The sequence below is a fragment of the Cetorhinus maximus genome, chromosome 11 (genome assembly GCF_964194155.1).
Source record: "Cetorhinus maximus chromosome 11, sCetMax3.hap1.1, whole genome shotgun sequence".
NCBI classification, from domain to species: Eukaryota; Metazoa; Chordata; class Chondrichthyes; order Lamniformes; family Cetorhinidae; genus Cetorhinus; species Cetorhinus maximus.
The window spans coordinates 77,439,240-77,459,364 of NC_135889.1; the positions used below are offsets into that span (position 1 = coordinate 77,439,240).

The 20,125-nt window shown below is 44.7% G+C and overlaps 1 protein-coding gene across 3 annotated transcripts in view; it reads left to right on the top strand.

The window, feature by feature from the left end:
- The window catches only part of LOC144686698 (sodium-driven chloride bicarbonate exchanger-like), a 344,112-nt gene that overhangs the window by 303,938 nt on the left and 20,049 nt on the right, over positions 1–20,125 (top strand). For all 3 annotated transcript variants that reach the window (XM_078552275.1, XM_078552273.1, XM_078552274.1), the window contains 2 exons: positions 8,460–8,527; positions 9,593–9,709. In XM_078552275.1, coding sequence (XP_078408401.1) covers positions 8,460–8,527; positions 9,593–9,709 — 185 coding nt within the window. The remainder of the gene's footprint in view (positions 1–8,459; positions 8,528–9,592; positions 9,710–20,125) is intronic.

A 20,125-nucleotide genomic window follows, 5' to 3' on the forward strand; every position in this document is an offset into this window, starting at 1 on the left:
GAACTTGAGGTACAGAGGGATCTGGGTATCCTGGTACATGAATCAGGAAAAGTTAGTATGCAAGTACAGCAAACGATTAGGAAGGTAAATGGAATGTTGTTTATTGAAAGGAATATAAAAGTAGGAATGTGTTGCTACAGTTCTACAGGACGTTGGTGAGACCACATCTGGAATATTGTGTACAGTTTTGTTTCCTTATTTAAGAAAGAATATAAATGCGTTAGAAACAGTTCAGAGAAGGTTCACTCGACTGATAGCTGGGATGGGGGTGTATCTTATAAGCGAAGGTTGGACAGGCTGGGTCTGTATCCATTGAATTTTAGAAGATTGAGAGGTGATCTTATTGAAATATATAAGATCCTGAGGGGACAGGGTGGATTCTGAAAGGATGTTTCCCCTTGTGGGAGAGACTAGGACTAGGGGACAGTTTAAAAGGTCTCCCATTTAAGGTGGAGATTAGGAGAATTTTTTTCTCTCAAAGGGTTGTGAATCTTTGGAACTCTCTTCCCCAGAGAGCAGTAGAAGCAGGATGAATGAATGTTTTTAAGGTAGAGGTAGATTTATTCTTGACTGTCAAGGGAGTCAAAGGTTGTCGGGTGTAGGTGGAATGTGGAGTAGAGGCCATCATTAGATCAGCCATGATCTTATTGAATAGCAGAGCAGGGTTAAGGGGCTGAATGACCTACTCCTGCTCCTAATTCGTATATTTGTGAGGAGGATGCAAAGAGGCTTCAAGGGGATTTAGACAGACTAAGTGAGTGGGCAAGAACATGGCAGATGGAATATGGCGTGGAAAAATATGAAGTTATCCACTTAGGTAGGAAAAACAGAAAAGCAGACTATTTTTTAATGGTGAGAGATTGGGAAGTGCTGATGTCCAAAGGGACCTGGGTGTCCTTGTTTATGAGTCACTGAAAGCTAACATGGAGGTGTAGTAAGCAATTGGGAAGGCAAGTGGTACATTGGCCTTTATTGCAAGAGGATTTGAGTACAAGAATAAAGATGCCTTGCTGCAGTTGTATAGAGCTTTGGTGAGACCACGCCTGGAGTATTGTGTACAGTTTTGCTCTCCTTACCTAAGGAACATTAGATTTGACATAGAGAGAGTGCAACAGAGGTTCTCCAGGCTAATTCCTAGGATAGCAAGATTGTCCTATGGGCAGAGATTGAGGGGACAGTGCCTGTATTCTCTGGAGTTTAGAGGAATGAGAGGTGATCTCGTTGAAGCATACACAATTCTTACAGATCTCGACAGGGTTGTTGCAGGAAGGATGTTTCCCCTGGCTGGGGAGGGGTTAGAATCAGGAAGCACCATCTCAAAATATGGGGTAGGCCATTTAGGACTGAAATGAGGAGGAATTTCTTCACTCCAAGGGTGGTGAATCTTTGGAATTCTCTAGGTGGCTGTGGAGGCTCAGTCATTGAGTTTGTTCAAGACAGAAATCGATGGATTTCTAGATATTAAAGCCATCAAGGGATATGGGAATGGTGTGGGGAAAATGACGTTGAGGTGGAAGATCAGCCGTGATTTAGTTGAATGGTGGAGTAGGTGTGAGGGGCTGAATGGCCTACTCCTGCACCTATTTCCTATGTCCCTATGTTCTCACTCAATGAAGCCACCCTGCCTGGTTATACATTTTACCACTGGTCTTACCCAGACCATCACGCTGGTGGTGCGCCTCTTAGAATCAAACCCCACCTTGATCTGTTCCCTTACTCCTCTGCATTTCCCTGACTTTCAGCATTTCACCTTGTTCTACCCCTCTCATTTCTCATTTAAAATCCTGGTTCTCTACCTCCTGCCAAATTACCATGTCAGTTTTCTCAATGAGGTATCTTCATTGCTTTCCTCCCTCAGCCTCTGCACCAACTAACTTGTCAGCAGCTGGACCTCATAAAGCACTATTGGGTCCTGCTTTTGTATGTCAAAACTGCTCGTTATTCTAGAATCATCCTAAAACGCAAAGATAATGCCTAACTTCTTTTCTCCATTGCAAATCATCTTCTAAATGCTTATCCCTGTCTCCTCCATTCTGACCTCCAATAAGTGTGAGGAGTTTATGGATGTCTTTGTCACTAAAATTGAAACCATTTGATCAGCTACCTCTGTCACGTTCCTCCCTTCCATTAGCCCACAGGGCTTAACTTCCTCTAAAGTTCCCTCTGCCCGAGCCCTAAACTTGTGACTTTCTCTATTTTCCCTTCCACCTCCCCTTATGCCCTCTTCAAACTTAGCTTGACCTTGAGACCACCTCTTGCTCCCTTGACACTATTCCTTCAAAACTGCTGCCCTCCCAACCTCCCCTCCTAGTCCCCATGTTAGCCGATATCGTGAATGGTCTCCCTTTTCAGGTGTTGTCCCTCTCTCTTTTAAATCTGCAGTCATCATCCTTCTTTTCGAAGAACAACCCTTCACACCACTGTCCTTGCAAACTACTGTCCCACCTCCATCCTCCCTTTTCTCTCCGAAGTCCTTGAGCTTGTTATTGCTTTCAAAATCTGAGCCCATCTATCCTGGAACTCCATGTTTGAATCCCAGCCACAGTATCAAAACGGCTTATCAAAGTTGAATGAAACATATGAGATTGTGATAAAGTTTTCCCTCCTCATCCTTCACAGCCTTTGACATAGTTGACCACACTATCCTCTTCCAATGCCTGTCCACTGTTGTCCAGCTGCATGTAACTGCTGTCACCTGGTCCATTCTTATCTAATTGTAGCCAGTGCATCACTTGCAATGGCTTCTTTTACAGCTTCTGCACAATTATGCCTGTTGTCCCCCAAGGATCAATTTTGGGCCCCCTTCTATTGCTCATCCATATGCTGCATCAACGTCATCCAAAATCACATCCATTTCCATATGAAGGCTGATGACACCCACCTATGGCTCACCACCATCTCTCTTGACCCTGCCACTGTCCATAAATTATCAGTCTACTTGTCTGATATCAAATACTGGATGAGCAGAAATTTCCTCCAATTAAGTATTGGGAAGACTGAAGCCATTGTCTTTTGTCCCAGCCGCCATCTCTGCTCGCTAGCCACTGACTCAATCCCTCTCCTTGGTACTTGTCTGAGGCTGAACCGGGCTGTTCAAAATTTCTGTCATATTTGACTCTGAGATGAGCTTTCAACTCCTCATCATGCCATCACTGAGACTGACTATTTCCACCTCCATAACATTGTCTGACTCTGCCCCTGCTTCAGCTCACCTGCTGCTGAACTGAACCCCTTGACAATGCATTTGTTACCTCCAGACTTGAGTATTCTAATGCACTTCTGGCTGGCTTCCCAAGTTCCAACCTCTGCAAATTTGAGGCTGTCCTTACTTGCAGCAAATCCCTTTCACTCATCACCCCTGTGCTTGCTACACAGGTCTACACCTTCTCCCAGTTAAGCAATGCCTTGATTTTTAATTTGTTATCTTTCTTTTCAAATATCTCCAAGGTTTGACCCCTCCCTATTTCTGTAATCTGCTCTGGCCCCAAAAGAACCCTCAGAGATACCTGCACTGCACTGATTCTAACCTCTTGAGCATCCCTGATTTTAACTGTTCCAACACTGGCATCCGTGCCTTCAGCTGCCTAGGCCCTAAGCTCTGGAAATCCCTCCCCAAAGCTCTCCACCTCTCTACGTCACCTTCCTCCTTTAAGTCACTCTTTAAAATCTGCCTCCTTGACCAAGCTCTTGGTCATCTGACCTTATATCTCCTCATGTGGCTAGATGTCATGCTTTGTTTCATATTGCCCCTGTGAAGCATTTTGAGATATTTTATTATGTTAAAGTTGCTATTTAAACACAAGTGGTTGCTTTTTAAGTAAAGGATGAGAAATTTCCACCAGTTAGCAGAATTCTGACTTGTGGACAATGAAATTTCAACCTTTTAATTTTTTTTCTGACGTCCACATCCCTTCAGCCGCCTCCCCTCTAACGCAGCCAAAGCTGGGAGGAGAAAGTCTCAACCTGGACAATCTGCACCGGTAACAAGGTTGGGAGCAGGACCTGGGGGAGCCGCCACTCAGCCTTGCGCCAGCCCAGACCCAGCTGCCATCACTCATCCTACTGGAAGGGCGCGCTTTGCTGTGGGATGCTTGGTGGAGCCACTGGGTTTGGCAGACCCGGGGGTCAGCGGGGGGAATAGCAGAATCCGAATCTCCATTGGGCTTTGGAGGCCCGAGGGGTGGGGGTGGTGGGGAAGGGTTCAGCAAGCCCAGGACAGGAGGGGTTGGAGAGAGGGACTGCTGAGTGAGTTGGAGGGGGGTGGTTGGGAACAGGGGCTGCTGAGTGAGTGTGAGGGGTGTGGGAAAAATGGCAATGTGGGGGGTGAGGGGCTGATTACAATATATGTGGGGGTGTGGAGGAAGAGGGGCTTCAAGAGTTTTTTGTCACCATGGAATATGTAGACTTGGCTGAAACCTACATGAGTATATAAAATAATATTTTTACAAAGATACACAAGCTTTAATAATTCTATACTGAATGTTACCATGCTGCTTTATTGTTGTTTTGTTTTTGCTGGTATCTGGGGTCACGTTAATTTCGATAGTTTTTTAATATTCAATTCAAATTCAAAGTTCATGGGATGTGGATGTCACTGGCAAAGGCAGCATTTGTTGCCCATCCCTAATTGCCCTTGAGAAGGCGGTGGTGAGTTAAAATGGGGTCACATTGGAAAACAGTTTGTGAAGCACTGCGGTAGCCCATTGCTTTTCTTCGCATGTATCTAACCCAGCAAGGCCATTTTCTGTTGTTAGTATGGCTTTCATCGTACTACATACAATACGTACATTGAATGCTGAAATGCTGAGGTTACTTTGATAATTTGATTCAAATGCATTAGACCACAGTCTTGATGGTAATAGAAGGTAAACAAAGGGAAAACTAACGTTCCTACCCACTTGAAATTTAATAATTCCACATATTTGAAATGGCCTAGCTCAGAAATTATGAAAGATCAAAACAAATGCATCCACTATCTCTAACAGCACCTACTTTAAAATCATAAGATGTGGGCCATCAGATCCAGGAGACTTATTAGTTTTTAGTCCCATTAATTTTTCCAGTACTATTTCTTTACTTATACTGATTCCTTTAAGTTCTTCATTCTCACTAGAACTTTGGATCCCCACTATTTCTTATGTGTGTTCTACTGTGAAGAAAGATGCAAAGTATTTGTTTAATGCCTCTTCAATTTCCTTATTTCCCATTTCAATTCCTCCTTTGATTTGATTTGGTTTGGTTTGATTAGATTGGATAGATATGTACAAGATTATCACAGGTTTGGATAAGGTAGAGAAGGAAAAACTGTTCCCATTAGCTGATGGTATAAGAACTATGGGACCATGGTTTAAGGTTTTAGGCAAGTGATACAGGGCTGATGTGAAGAAGAACTTTTTTATCCAATGAATGGTAATGATCTGGAACTCCTGCCTACGAGGGCGGTGGAAGCACAGGCAGTCAATGATTTCAAAAGGAAATTGATGGGCACTTGAAATAAATAAGCTTGCAGGGCTTCAGGGATAGATTGGGGGGAATGGAACTTTCTTGATTGTTCTACAGAGAATTGGCATAGACTCAATGATCCGAATGACCCCCTTCAATGCTGTAAATGATTTGGGTTGAATTTTACTGGCACCTGGGAGGCAGGGTGGGAGGTATGGGGGCCAATTAAATTGCAGGGAGGTGGGTCGGATTGGCTCCTGTCCTGCTGTCGGGGTATTTTACCAATGATGGGGCTGGAAGCAGACAGGGGTGACCAGCCGATTTACATATGTAAAGGCCCTATTAAGGATGTTTTTTTGTGTTGTTGGCATTTGCCAACAGCGGGGTGACTTTCCTCCACATGGGAAGGCTGACAGCTAAATGGAGGTGGCTCCCCAGTGGCAACATGGGATGGGGAAGGGGAAGGCCTCACGGGCCAAAGAAGAGGCCATGGGCAGGAAAGGGAGCGCCCGCAGCCCCAACAACCTTCTCGGATGCATGTCTCCTCATTTTTTTTCTCCTTACTTGCTTAGCTGCTGTGGTGGCCTGTGTTCTTCAGCAGCAACCTTCTCTCCTGATGGCATTGCTAAGGCCTCAAGCTGCCAGCCCTCTGGGCCAGCAACATGGAGAGCTCACCCACAGTCTTTAACTGGATGGCATGGCCAATTAGGTGGCCAGCTTTGGTAAAATTGCTGCATGGACCTTGCTGCCAGCAAGTCTGGCCTTGGGATTTGCTTTTCACCCCAATATCAGGGACCCCAGTTCCCTGATAAAATTCAGCCCATGTCTCTATGACTGCTGTCTCTGCTTCTAAGGGATCCACATCACTTTTGTTGGTCTATTTTTTTACTTATTTAAAGAAACTTACCATTCATTTTTATGTCTCTTGTTAATTTGCTCTCATATCCTTTCCCATTATCAATTTCTTGGTCATCTTTTGCTGAATTCTAAAATCCTCCTAGTCCTAAGATTACAACTCTTTAGCAACATTATAAGTCTCTTGCTTTAATATTATCTTTAACTTCTCTTGTTAGCCATGGTTGGACCACTTGTCCCATGGGGCTTTTATTCCTAAGGAACGTATATTTATTGCAAATTATGAAATGATACTTTAAATCTTTTCACTGCATACTAACCATAATACCTTTTAGTCTAGTTTCTCAATCAACTTGCCCCTCATATCCACGTAGTTTGCTTTGTTCAGATTTAAGACCCTAGTTTCGGCCTTCACGATACAGATTACGGAAGTTCAAGAAGTGTGGAGAGTGCCAAAATTTTGAGACTTCATAAAAGATCAGTCTTTTTATGAATAACTAAATAATTTCAAAGCTAGAATAAATTTAAGGACAACTGTTTGCATCCCATTACGGTGCAGAACAATATCAATCAAATTTTAAATGTGAAGTGCAGATATTTGGAATATATGGTGAATTTCCACTGAGGTGTGTGTGCTTTTTTTATTCATTCATGGGATGTAAGCTTTGCTGGCTAGGCTGGCATTTATTGCCCACCCTAATTGACCTTGAGAAGGTGAGCCGCCTTCTTGAACTGCTGTAGGCCATGTGGTGTAGAAACACCCACAGAATGTAGTTCCAGGATGTTGACCCAACAACAGTGACAGAACGGTGATATAGTTCCAAGTCAGGATGGTGTGTGGCTTGGAGGGTAATTTTCAGGTAGTCGTGTTCCCATGCATCTGCTGCCCTTGTCCACTGTCAAAGGAGCCTCGCCGAGTTGCTGCAGTGCATCTTCTAGATGGTACACAATGCTGCCACTATGCATCAGTGGTGGAGGGACTGAATGTTTAACGTGGTGTATGGGGTGCCAGTCAAATAGGCTGCTTTGTCCTGGATAGTGTTGAGTTTCTTGAGTGTTGTTGGAGTCGCACTCATCCAGGCAAGTGGAGAGTATTCCATTAGACTTCTGACTTGTGCCTTGTAGTTAGTGGACAGGCTTTGGGGTGTCAGGAGAAGAGTTACTCTCCGCAGAATTCCCAGCCTCTGACCTGCTCTTGTATCCTCAATATTTATATGACTGGTCCAGTTCAGTTTCTGGTGAACGGTAACCCCCAGGATGTTGATAGTGTGCTGCATGAAAACTCCCTTTATGCGTACCCAAGTAAAAATTCTGCTTCTGCGGGTGAACACTATTTATTCTTCGTGGGTGGTTTGAATTATATAAGCTAAATCCCTTATCAAGGGTACATTTCCTATCTTCCCATGTGCTTTCATCCAGTATTACATTAAGAACTTTTACTAAGTCGGGATGTAAGTCGGTATGCAATAGAGAGGCAGATTTTCCCCTGTTGATTATTTGTAGCAACTTCTAGGATGAAAGGAAGAGGGAAGTGCATGAGACCTGTTCTGCCAAATCTCTGCCCCATTTGCAAATAATGCATATATTCTGGGAAATCCTTGCCATTAGCGGGAAGTTTCACCTGATCCAGGTAGGATTATTTCAGTGGTATGAAGTTGGAGTGGCCGCATAATGCTTCCTATATGAATTTCCTAGGATTATATTACTTTAGAGGTTACAGGGTTGCTCGCAGGTTTGCCACTTCAAATTGGAGAATCTGTAAAGTGAGCACCAGCAATTTTCTAACAAGACAGTTAATTGCTTGCTTTACCTTTATTCTGTTATTTCTGAGTTCAGTACAGTTGCCCTATAATGATGGAAACAGCAGCCAGTAGGTGTGAATTTCACCCAAGTTTGCGTTGCCAGAGAACTTCAAGGCCCCAATTTGGAGTAAGCACTAATTATCAAATCCTGGGTCTATTTGACATTCACTCATATTTAAACAAGCTAAACCCAGAAAGATGGCTGGGTTCAGCCAAGTTCAAGTTGGGTACTTAAGAAAAGTAAAATGATCAACTTATACAGGGGTGAGAAGCAGTAAAATTGGGGTCATAGACTCAGACATGCAATGTATTTGTTCAAGTGTATGAGTCTTTATTAATAGTTATTTTTTAATTCCAAAGGAAGAACAAATAATGTTGACGATAGAAGAGGAAGGAACAATTCAGTTACCTTTGGATGGAGATTACAGGTAGAATTCATGCATAAAGTATAGCTAAAGCTTTTCTTTGAGTTACTATATAGATTGTTATTTTACAGCTAATAAGCTTCTACACCTTTATATTGAACTATGGTTTTACTAGTATAAGTTAGGGCTGTAGTCCATAAATAAGCTTGTGAGAAAACTATGGGGCTATTTTTCTGTTGTCCCAGGAAATGGACAGGCAAAAGTATATCCAAAGTGCACAGTATTTGTACTGGCCCCAGTCTATGTGAGTTTGGTAAGTCATGTAATTTGCATGGGCTAATTATATTTCCTGGGAAGGCCTTGCACTTGGACAGGGGTGAGTGCACAGCACAACTGCAGGCCTCAGACATTCTCAGCTGGGAGACTGAAAGCCAGCCTTAGGAACTCTTGGCTCCTGTTGACAATTAGCATTGAGGATATTTGGAGGCCTGAAGGCGGTTGGGAAGCTAGGAAATAAGTTTCTAATTGTCTTTTTAGTTCTTCCTTTTGTCTGGTTCCTGAGATCCTTCCTGATCTAAAGATGCTCAGGCAAAAAACATAAACACAAATTTCTTTGAATGTCCCCTCAAAGTAGCTCTTCTTAAATCAGAGATGGAGGAAACTAAGGTTGGAAATCTGGGATCACCCGATTCCACCTCATCTCTACAACTGCCCTTGAGCTGCACTTGTTATAGATGGTCCCTCATTGCATCTCTTTGGTGAAAGCCCAGAAATGCTGGGGACATGTAATGGAGGAAGTACTCTGGATAAGGGAGCTCTAACCATATTTCATTTGCTTTGCACAGGGGAATGAACATTCTCTGGACAAAAATACAGAAAAATCTGCCTCCATATCCATTCCATTAGCAGATGCATTTTATAATTTTTTTCTTTGATTTTGTGTAAAGATGTACCATATGTATTCATATTGCTTCTTTTATATTAACTGCTAGAATTAAAATGTTTCATAGTGTTACATTCTAATTATGTTGTAAATTTGCTGTAATATCAACATCAAGCAATTATCAATTGTTTAGAAAGAACGTTGATTATCAAGAGATTGATTCTTCAAAGTGTAACTTTCTTTAGGGATGATCCTTCTGTTATTAACATTTCTGATGAAATGGCCAAAACCTCTGTCTGGAAAGCACTCCCTATGAATACTGAGAATGCAAAAAATAAGGACACTTACTTTTCATCAAAAAGGTACTTTTTATTTACATTTAGTTTCTTGGTTAGTTGAATAGAAGTTTAGCATTAACGATTTTTTAGTTTATACGTACTAAGAGTATATATTAATGGAGCACTTTAAATGTTAGGAAGAGAAATAACATTTTTTTTTATTTCCTGTTACTACTGGCTGGATTTTAAGTTCCCAACATGCTGGGGTTGGAGTGGCTGTGAGGGTGGTATTCAGTAGCGCAAGGGGAACCTGGAAGTAAGCGCAGCGCAGCTATGTGACTTTTTAACCCAGCCACTAAATTAGCATACTGTTTCCTGGTTTCTTGAACAATTAGCATACGTGGATATGATGATGACCCATGTGAGTCAATTTCAACTCTAGTATTTAAAGTGACATTGAGAACATGAAATTTGATGCATTCTGGAATTTGGAATAAACCACAATGATTTGACAGAATTTTTTTTTTCTTGTTCGTTCATGGGATGTGGGCATTGCTAGCTAGGCCAGAATTTCTTCCCCATCCCTAATTGTACTTGAGAAGATGGTGGTGTGCTGCCTTCTTGAGCCACTGCAGTCCATATGTTGTAGGGACACCCACATTGCTGTTAGGAAGGGAATTCCAGGATTTTGACCCAGTGACAGTGAAGGAACGGCAATATAGTTCCCAGTCAGGATGGTGTGTGGCTTGGAGGGGAACTTCCAGGTGGTGGTGTTCCCATGCATCTGCTGCCCTTGCCCTAGAACACGCAGGTTTGGAAGGTGCTGTCGAATCGAGCCTCGGTGAGTTGCTACAGAGCGTCTTGTAGATGGTACACAATGCTGCCACTGTGCATCGGTGGTGGAGGGAGTGAATGTTGAAGGTAGTGGATGTGGTGCCAATCAAGTGGGCTGCTTTGTCCTGGATGGTGTTGAAATTCTTGAGTGTATTTGGAGCCACTGTCATCAGTGCATGTAGAGAGTATTCCATCACACTCCTGATTGATGCCTTGTAGGTGGTGCACAGGCTTTGGGGAATCAGGAGGTGAGTTACTCTCTGCAGAATTCCCAGCCTCTGACCTACTCTTGTAGCTACAGTATTTATATGGCTTATTGGTACTTGGCAGCTTCATCACTGTTTGGGGCTTCATTTTTCGCATTTCCAGGCTTCATTTCAGGACTTACTGGTGTCTCCAAGACCCCCGGAGGATTCAGACCGTGTGGACCCTTCCGGGAATCAGACAGCCTTCTGTTGCCTTGGTAATGGGGATTGTGGTCTCCACTGGTGGCACCTCCTCCTCTGAGGAAGAGAGGGGCAGAAGGGAGAGGAGGCCAGGTATCCCAATGCAGCTTCCAGGGGAGCGACCTGTGGGAGAAGAGGCGCAGGCACAAGGGACACAGGGCCAGCAGGAAGTCCAAGGCGGAAGAGGCTACAGAAGACACCACTATCCTGCTGCCAGGGTTTACAGGTGGCGATGCAGCTACCTCAATATGTCTGAGGTGCAATGCCAAAGGAGGCTCCGTCTCTCCAGGGAGACGGTGACCTCCATTTATCAGATGATCGGCTCTGAGATCAGCTCTGACTCTGTGGGTGGACACCCCATAACAGTGGCTCTGAAGGTCACAGTGGCCCTCAACTTCTATGCCTCCGGCTCTTTCCAGGGTCAGTGGGGGGGATCTGTGTGGAGTCTTCCAATCAGCTGTCCACAGTTGCATCAAGCTGGTGACAGAAGCTCTGTTCAGGCGGGTGCTGACCTTTATTCTTTACTATGTGGATGAGGCCAGCCAGGCTGAGTGAGCCAGAGGCTTTGCAGCAATTGCTGGGTTCACCTGCGTCCAGGGTGCTATCGACTGCACACATGTGGCTATCAAGATGCCAGCGGGTCAGCCAGGTGCCTTCGTCAACAGGAAGGGATTCCACTCCATGAATGTGCAGATAATGTGTGACCACAGGATGCATATTCTGCAAGTTTGTGCAAGGTACCCTGGCAGCTCCCATGACACGTATATTCTGAGACACTCCCAGGTGCTGAGGTTCTTCAGTGCTCCAGCCCGACTGGATGGATGGCTGCTGGGTGACAAGAGGTGGCTCATGATGCCTCTCCACCACCCAAGAACAGAGGCAGAGCAACGTTACAATTGGAGTTATGCCTCCACAAGGGCGATGATAGAGATCTTCTCAAGATGCACTTCCGATGCCTGGACCATTCAGGGGGTGCACTACAATACCCCCCAGAGCGGGTGTCACTGATAGTGGTTGCATGCTGCGCTCTCCACAATCGAGCAATGGCAAGGGGGACCCACTGAAGGAAGAGGATCTTGACGCAGCTGCACAGGCCACAGATGATGAATCCAGTGGTGAGTCAGAAGAGGAGCATGGGGGCAGAACGTTGATGGCATGGAGGCAGACCTTGGTAACCTACAGGAAGGCAGGGACACCAGGGATGCCTTTATCCAACAGGCCTTCAGCTAGGCTACCAAAGATCTTCTTCCACCTCATGCAGGACTGCTGCCTCCTATCTGAAATGACCCTTTCATTTGCACCCAAGTCCACTCAATGCCTGTGCAATAAAGTATCAAGCCACTCACATTCAGCATTACATACTGGCATACCCTGCACCAGAAAGAAAAGAATTAAAGCATACTTAGGCCATCATAACCAAAGCAAATTTAATGTTATTGTCACATTGAAAGCATAGTGACATTACCAGTACTGGTGTTGATGTCCACACCAGCAGGCATATAAACCAAACATAAATGAACAGAAAATCACCCGTGAACTATCTCTCTTGTGCTTATGGTGCCTTTAACTTACGTTTCTGAGTGCTATGTCTTGGTGCCCCCCGCCTCACTGGCACTGGCATTGGAGACAGCCTGCTGACTCTGCTGTCTTGTTGGCCTTGATGACCTTGGTGGTCATCCTCTGGTCAGTGGAGCCTATGCTGGCCCTGCCTGGAAGGGAGTGGCCAGTGCCACGGCCGGCATCTCCCCAGTCATTGCAGCCTCATCAGATGCGACGGTCACTGGCGGAGGGGTGGAGGAGCTGCTGCTGTCATCCAGAAAACCATGAGAGGAGCCTGCAGAGACGACAAGCAGCTCATACGCCAATGTGAGGTCACCCTGGACTTCCCTGCTCATCATTGATGGACGGACACCTAGCTGGGATACTGCATTACTGCCTCAACCATCTCCACACTGGCACTGACCACCTGAGGTCATTGCCTGTGTGAGGGCTTGCAGGTCCAAGCACAACCCAAGGAACCCCTGATTTTGTCCCTGGAACTACCTCTCCATCCTCTCAATGGAGGAGGCAGTGCACTCGGCCATGAGGGTCAACGCAGTGCTCATGCTCCGCATGGACTCCTCCACAACAGAGGCCATGGCACACAGGCCCTCATGGATCTCCGCCAGATCCTTCCGCACATCCCGCTGGACATCCAGCACCTGCCATTTAATGGACGACCCCAGAGGCTCATCATCTGCCTTCGACTGAGCATCATCCTGATCTCCAGCAGTCCTCCAACTGCCAGCGCCCTGGGCACTCTCTGCCTCGGCTGCACCTCAAGTGAGTGTGAAGTGCCCTCACCAATGTGCACTGACATTCTGGCCGCTGATCTAATGCCCACTGAAGTGCTGGTATCTGTGCTGATGCCTGGTTCAGAGAGCGGGTGTGACATAGGTGCAAATGAAGCCCTGTGGTCCTCCGTCATTGGGGGTGGCCCTTTGGAGTCCAGAGAATGATTGCGTGCTGGCAAACCTAAAAGGGAGAACAAGGACATGTCATTAGTTAAAGTCATCACACTGTCACTGCGCATACCAGGGTACCCTGGTGAGACAATGGAGAACTGCATCATGGTGCCATCATCTTCCAATGATCAATGGGGGCTCAAGGTTTGAGGCTCCCATCACTGGAGAGACTACACTAGAAAAGTTGCACAATCCAAAACTCCCACCTCTGTGCACTGCGTTCTTACCTTCGTCTGGCACCTCCGCCTCGCTGCACTTGGTTGCACGTGGAGCATGTCAGCTCTCCAGCTCAAGGGCATCCTGCTCAAACCTGGTGAGGGGGCCTTCGCCTGTCCGCAACCTCTCCATGTTGTTGTGGCTTGTCTTCTCCTGAAAAAACAGCGGACCATTGATTAGTCCACTCTCTACCTGCAGCGCCATTGCAGCCTGGCCAACCCCAGCTGACCATGAGACAGATAATGGTGAAATGGGACGTGTAACTGTAAAGTTGGCTCAAGGACTTTCATTTTTCACCCACTGCAACTACCCCTGCTCACTACTCCCCCCATTCTAGTTAATACCACCACATGCAGTCTTGTGCCTCGATAGCCGAGTCTACCACTGTACAGGTGCAGAAGGAACCTTATGGGCCACAACATCCAAAGAATGTCAGCTGTTAGCATCTCAGCAGTCAGAGCAAGAATCTGCAAGGCTGGCCCTACCTCTGCTGAAGCCATAGGGGTTGCACCATGTAGAAGAGCTAGGAAGAGGAAGAGTAAAGACTTGTACTTGTACAAGGGTATGCACATGGTTGTGTTACAAAATGATAAGTTTCTGTTTAATTTTTGAGCCACATAAATGTTATTTGTTTCCGCCAGTTCTCCATTTTTGGGTTTCAGCCTGGCAAGTGGCTTTTTCATTTGTAATGAATGGTAAGACAAGAATTGATGTCAAGTAATGGGTTTGTGAAAGGAATGCTCAGTCATTTGTAAGAGCTTTGTGTTGGAAGGGTGACAGAGTTGGGGGCATGAATTGGCTTCTGCATGTGGCTGTTAAATGGGTGGCCCAGTGGAACTTTTGAACCTTGCAATATAATGGGGGCGTCCTGGGCAGCAGTGTACGCTGTTGCTGGTGTCTTGGCCACTGCACATTCCACCATCTCCTCCTCCTCAGGATTGTTTGAAGTGGCTCTGTGCTCTGCACCTTGCTCCTCCTGCAGGTCCAAAGCATGCTGCTGTACAATGTTGTGCTGAGAAGGCCACAACCATTCTGTACATATTGAAAGGTATCTCCAGCCCTATCAATGCACCTGAAATACATCTTCAGTATGCTGATCGATTGCTGAATAACAAATCTGGTTGTCATATGGCTTTCATTGCATCGCTCCTGGGACTCATTGATTGGGTTCCTCATGGGTTTTTCGTTTATTCATTCATGGGATGTGGGCATCACTGACTAGGCTAGCATTTATTGCTCATCCTTAATTGCCTTTGAGAAGGTGGTGGTGAGATGCCTTCTTGAACTGCTGTAGTCCATCTGGTGTAGGTACACTCACAGTGCTGTTAAAGAGGGAGCTCCAGTATTTTGACCCAGCGACACTGAAGGAATGGCGATATATTTCCAAGTCAGGATGGTGAGTGGCTTGGAGGGGAACTTCCAGGTGGTGGTGTTCCCATCTATCTGCTGCCCTTGTCCTTCTAGGTAGTAGCGGTCGTGAGTTTGGAAGGTGCTGTCTAAGGAGGCTTGGTGAGTTCCTGCATTGCATCTTTTAGATGGTACACACTACTGCCACTGGACATCGGTGGTGGAGGGAGTGAATGTTAGTGGATAGAGTGCCAATCAAACGGGCTACTTTGTCGTGGATGGTGTCAAGCTTCTTGAGTATTGTTGGAGCTGCACCCATCCAGGCAAGTGGAGAGTATACCATCACACCCCTGACTTGTGCCTTGTAGATAGAGGACAGGCTTTGGGGAGTCAAGATTCCTAGCCTCTGACTTGCTCTTGTAGCCACAGTATCTATATGGCTAATCCAGTTCCAGTTTCTGGTCAATGGTAACCCCAGGATGTTGATGATGGGGGATTCAGTGATGGTAATGCCATTGAACATCAAGGGGCGATGGTTGGATTCTCTCTTGTAGGAGATTGTCATTGCCTGGCACTTGTGTGGCGCAAATGTTTCTTGCCACTTGTCAGCCCAAGCCTGGATATTGTCTAGGTCTTGCTGCATTTGGATATGGACTGCTTCAGTATCTGAGGAGTCACAAATGGTCCTAAACATTGTGCAATCATTGGCAAAAATCCCTACTTCTGACCTTATGATGAAAGGAAGGTCATTGACGAAGCTGAAGATGGTTGGACCTAGAACACTAACCTGAGGAACTGCAGTGATGCCCTGCAACTGAGATGATTGACCTCCAACAACCACACCATATTCCTTTGTGCTAGGTATGAATCCAACCAGTGGAGAGTTTTCCCCCTGATTCTCATTGACTCCAGTTTTGCTAGGGCTCCTTGATGCCACACTCTGTCAAATGCTGCCTTGATGTCAAGGACAGTCGCTCTCACCTCACCTCGTCTCTGGAGTTCTGCTCTTTTGTCCATGTTTGAACCAAGGGTGTAACGAGGTCAGGAGCTGAGTGGCCCTGGTGGAACCCAAACTGAGCATTAGTGAGTAGCTTATTTCTAAGCAAGTACCACTTGATAGCACTGTTGATGACCCCTTCCATCCCTTTACTGATGATCAAGTGTGGGCAGATGGCGGTAATTGGCCGCATTGGATTTGTCCTGCCTTTTGTATACAGGGCATACCTGGGCAATTTTCCACATTGCCGGGTGGATGCCAGTGTTGTAGCTATACTGGAACAGCTTGGCTAGGTGTGCAGCAAGTTCTGGAGCACAAGTCGTTAGTACTATTGCTGGAATATTGTCAGAGCCCATAGCCTTTGCAGTATCCAGTGCCTTCAGCCATTTCTTGAGCGAAGTGAATTGAATTGGCTAAAGACTTTCATCTGTGATGCTGGGGATCCCCGGAAGAGGCCGCGATGGATCATCCACTTGGCACTTCTGGCTGAAGATTGTTGTGAATGCTTCCGCCTTAACTTTTGTACTGATGTACTGGTGTCATGAGCCGTATTTTAAGTGGGTATTCCTTGTCTCGGAGAAGCCAGGCGTTAAGTTTGCTCACAGGTGCAAAGAGATTAGGGAGGGTGGACTACTACAGGGCAAAAGCATCAGGCAACATCCCCGGAATCTTGCACACACCTGCATAAGTGTACTTTTGTGGTCAGACATCAGCTGCATATTGATGGAGTGGAAGCCCTTAAGATTGATGAATACTCCAGGGTGATCCATGGGGCCTTAATTGTTACATGTGTGCAGTTAATGATGCCCTGCAGCTGTGGGAAGCCAGCCAGAGATGCAAACCCAAGCGTCCATTGACACCATCAATGGCAAAGTTGACATAATTGCCTACCTTGACAAATAAGTCAGTTGTCTTGGCATTCATGGTCCACTGACTGTGAGATGCTACAAATGTTTGCAACAGGTTCTGGAGGAGCCAGAAGCAAAGAAGTTGAGGGCAGTGACAGCTTTGACAGCCACTGGTAAAGAGTAGCCGCCAGGACACTGCAAATGCCTGCTACCACTTGATGCAAGGCCCGAAGTCTCCTGAGATAGTGGTGTTCTGACATGTTGAGGAAGCTTATCTTTTATTCGTACACCCATGCTACCTGTATGGTCTCCTATGAACTGTAGCTTTTTACTCATCACCTCCTTTCTGTGGCATGGCAGGGCTCTTAGGAGCTGGTAACTGCATCTGCTCCTGTTGATGCTCTTCCTGCTGCTTCTGTTGCTGCTGTTGGTCATTTTGGTCCCCACCTGAGATTCAAAGTAAAACAGTAGAGTGGTACCCATGATCATCGTGCTCCAAAATGGAGATCCAATGTAAAAACCTCCAGAGTTGTGAAAGTAATGCCAAAGGTTTGCGAAATAACATCTCAGCACAAGTATTGCGAACAAAGGCTTTCACACAATCAGGCAAAAAAGTAACGGTGAGATTTCAGTACTTATTAGCATCTCTCCGAAGTCATGTTTTCAGCTCCCTCAATTGCTGCTGTGTTCGCACCTTGCTTTCACTGGCGAGTTCCAGGAAACTCGGGAAACCATGAACCCTCAGTATTATTCCAAAACTCATGTTAGTATCAATGAAATTCAATGATTAACATATTGAAATTGCAATCCGTTTCTCCTGAGGGAGTTGCTCACACACAGCCTACCCATGCTGCAGTTAAATATTGAAATCAGCAGGTTGGAGCAAGCTTCCCAATGTGCTGTCAATTTCTGAGCTTTAAAACCCACACCTGCTCCCAAGCCCATGCTCCTGAAAGTTAAAATGCAGCCCTCTACGTGTTCGCTGCAAATATGATTAGGAATTTATAGGAACCAAAAACCCCCTTATTTGTTCTCAGAACAAGATGATTCAATTTCTATAAACGTAAGATCATCTTTGAGCCAATTGTCAATTAGAAATGTGAAATGTAGCAGTATCCGAAATTGGGGTGAATAGCACTGATCCAGCTGGCAGGCTCCCACATGCAAAATGGATCAAATAAGAAACCACCCCATAAGAGAGGTTCATGGAGTGAAGGAAAATAAGTGAGCAATTTGTAAAGATGGTAAAATCCATGCAGCCAGTTTTAACAGTACTGTCAACATATACATAACACAGCTGAAGAGTTAATCAGATAAAATGTGTGTGCAGGAGCTTTTAACATTGACTTTAATGAAGAGAAAAATCAGGCTTGTTTTATAATGGGTGGCCACTGAACTTAGAAGAACATGAATGTACAGTACTATTGAATGGTGTCTACTATTCTGCTAAGTTTCCTCTCATTATGGGAATGTGCTGAGTTTAAGGAAAGTAAGTGTTGATAGTAGAGTTATTCCTGGGCCTATTGCTTGGCATATCCCAGCGACAAGCAAAAGTCTGAAAACAAATTCTCTCCATCTGCTCCTTCAAACTTTCTTCCTCTCAGCTTGGGGAAAAAGAAGAGCTTGCCCTCATATAAAATAATAAATGTGTAAAATAAAATTGCATCCATTACAAGTCAGCTGCTGGTGCCAAATGGAAAACATAGGAACATAAAAACATAGGAGCAGGAGTAGGCCTCTCCGCCATTCAACTAGATCATGACTGATTATTTATCTCAATACCACTTTGCCGTGCTATCCCCATACCTCCTGATGTCATTAGAATCCAGAAATCTATCAGTTTCTGTCTTGAACTTGCTCAATGAGTGAGCTTCCACAGCCCTCTGGGGTAGAGAATTCCAAAGATTCACCGCCCTCTGAGTGAAGAAATTCCTCCTAATCTCAGTCTTAAATGGCCTGCCCTTTACTCTGAGAGATTCTGAAAAGATCTACTTGTTGATGGGAAACAGCTAAATTTAGCTAATGAGATAAATTAAAATAAGATGTGCCTAAAACAATAAACAAATCTTTGACAGAATTGAAGCAGGTAAAGGAGGTGCAAGAGTGTGAGAGTTAGGCAGGAAAACTGTACAACGCTCCCATTTTAAGCTTCCGATTGTTGACGCTGTGGCTGTGACGCAGCTGTTAGTTGATTTTCTTCTACTATAGTGTTCCTGATGACATAGTTCACTGGGATAAAGTATGCAAACATTAGAAAACCAATACAGTAGATACACATAGGTAAAGAACCAATGCTGAAACCAACAAGGTTGCAAGAACATAGCCGCTACTACACCACGAAAAGTAGACCTCACTTTTAGGAGGAATATTATAGAAGTTGCTATATTCCTTTGCTTCTTTTTCTTTCCTGATCTTCATTTTCTTCCATGTCTGCATGTTTTTTAATGCCCAATTCTTGGAAAAAAAGTTTCAGCCTGCCACACATCAAATTGTCCTTCATAATAATTGAATTCACCCTACTTTGCTTAAATTCAGGAATATTTTCAACTTCAAGTTCTTCTCCACGATTTAACCTTTTGGTTTTCTTTTCCCAGAGATGCAGATTTAACACTGCCTCCTTCTGTGCAAACAGTCCATTTTTCTGTTGAGTAAAATTCTCTTTAGCTGAAGAATTTCATTATGATTATGCCCAAGTTCAGCTAAGGAAGCTTGATACTCGTTTTTATTTAGTTCATAAATGTTATTGATTTCGTTTTGCTTTCCTTTCTCTGACCGCACTTGAGCTTTGTCTAATTCCTTTCTAATTCAATGCACTTCGATCCAGTTCAATTTCAATTTATTGTCCATACGGGAATTCATTTCAGGCACGTTGCTCGTTTATTAAAATAAATTACATATGAATAATAACACTAAAAAAAAAGAAAATTATCCTATCACAAAAGTCTAACTTTGATTAAAATATATTCAATCTATTCCAGTACATTAAAATAATCAGTCAGTGAGCCCCACCCTGAGTACATATCCTCATCCATACATCAAACTCCTGTTAGAAATTCTTCTGGAGAAGGCATCTGAGGAATTGTAGCCTTATCCCTGAACGCTTCCAACAGTAATACTGAGACAAGGGGTGATTCACACTGTTCATAACACTTTCTTCAAAGTTCTTCGAGAACAGAATTCTTCAAGAGAGATCTGCTCTTCAAATACCCTGACTCCCTAATTCAGTAATCTCCGTATTCTTCATAGAGGTCAACAGCACAGAAAAGGCCCATCGAGTCTGCGCCAGTCAAACAAGTACCTAACTATTC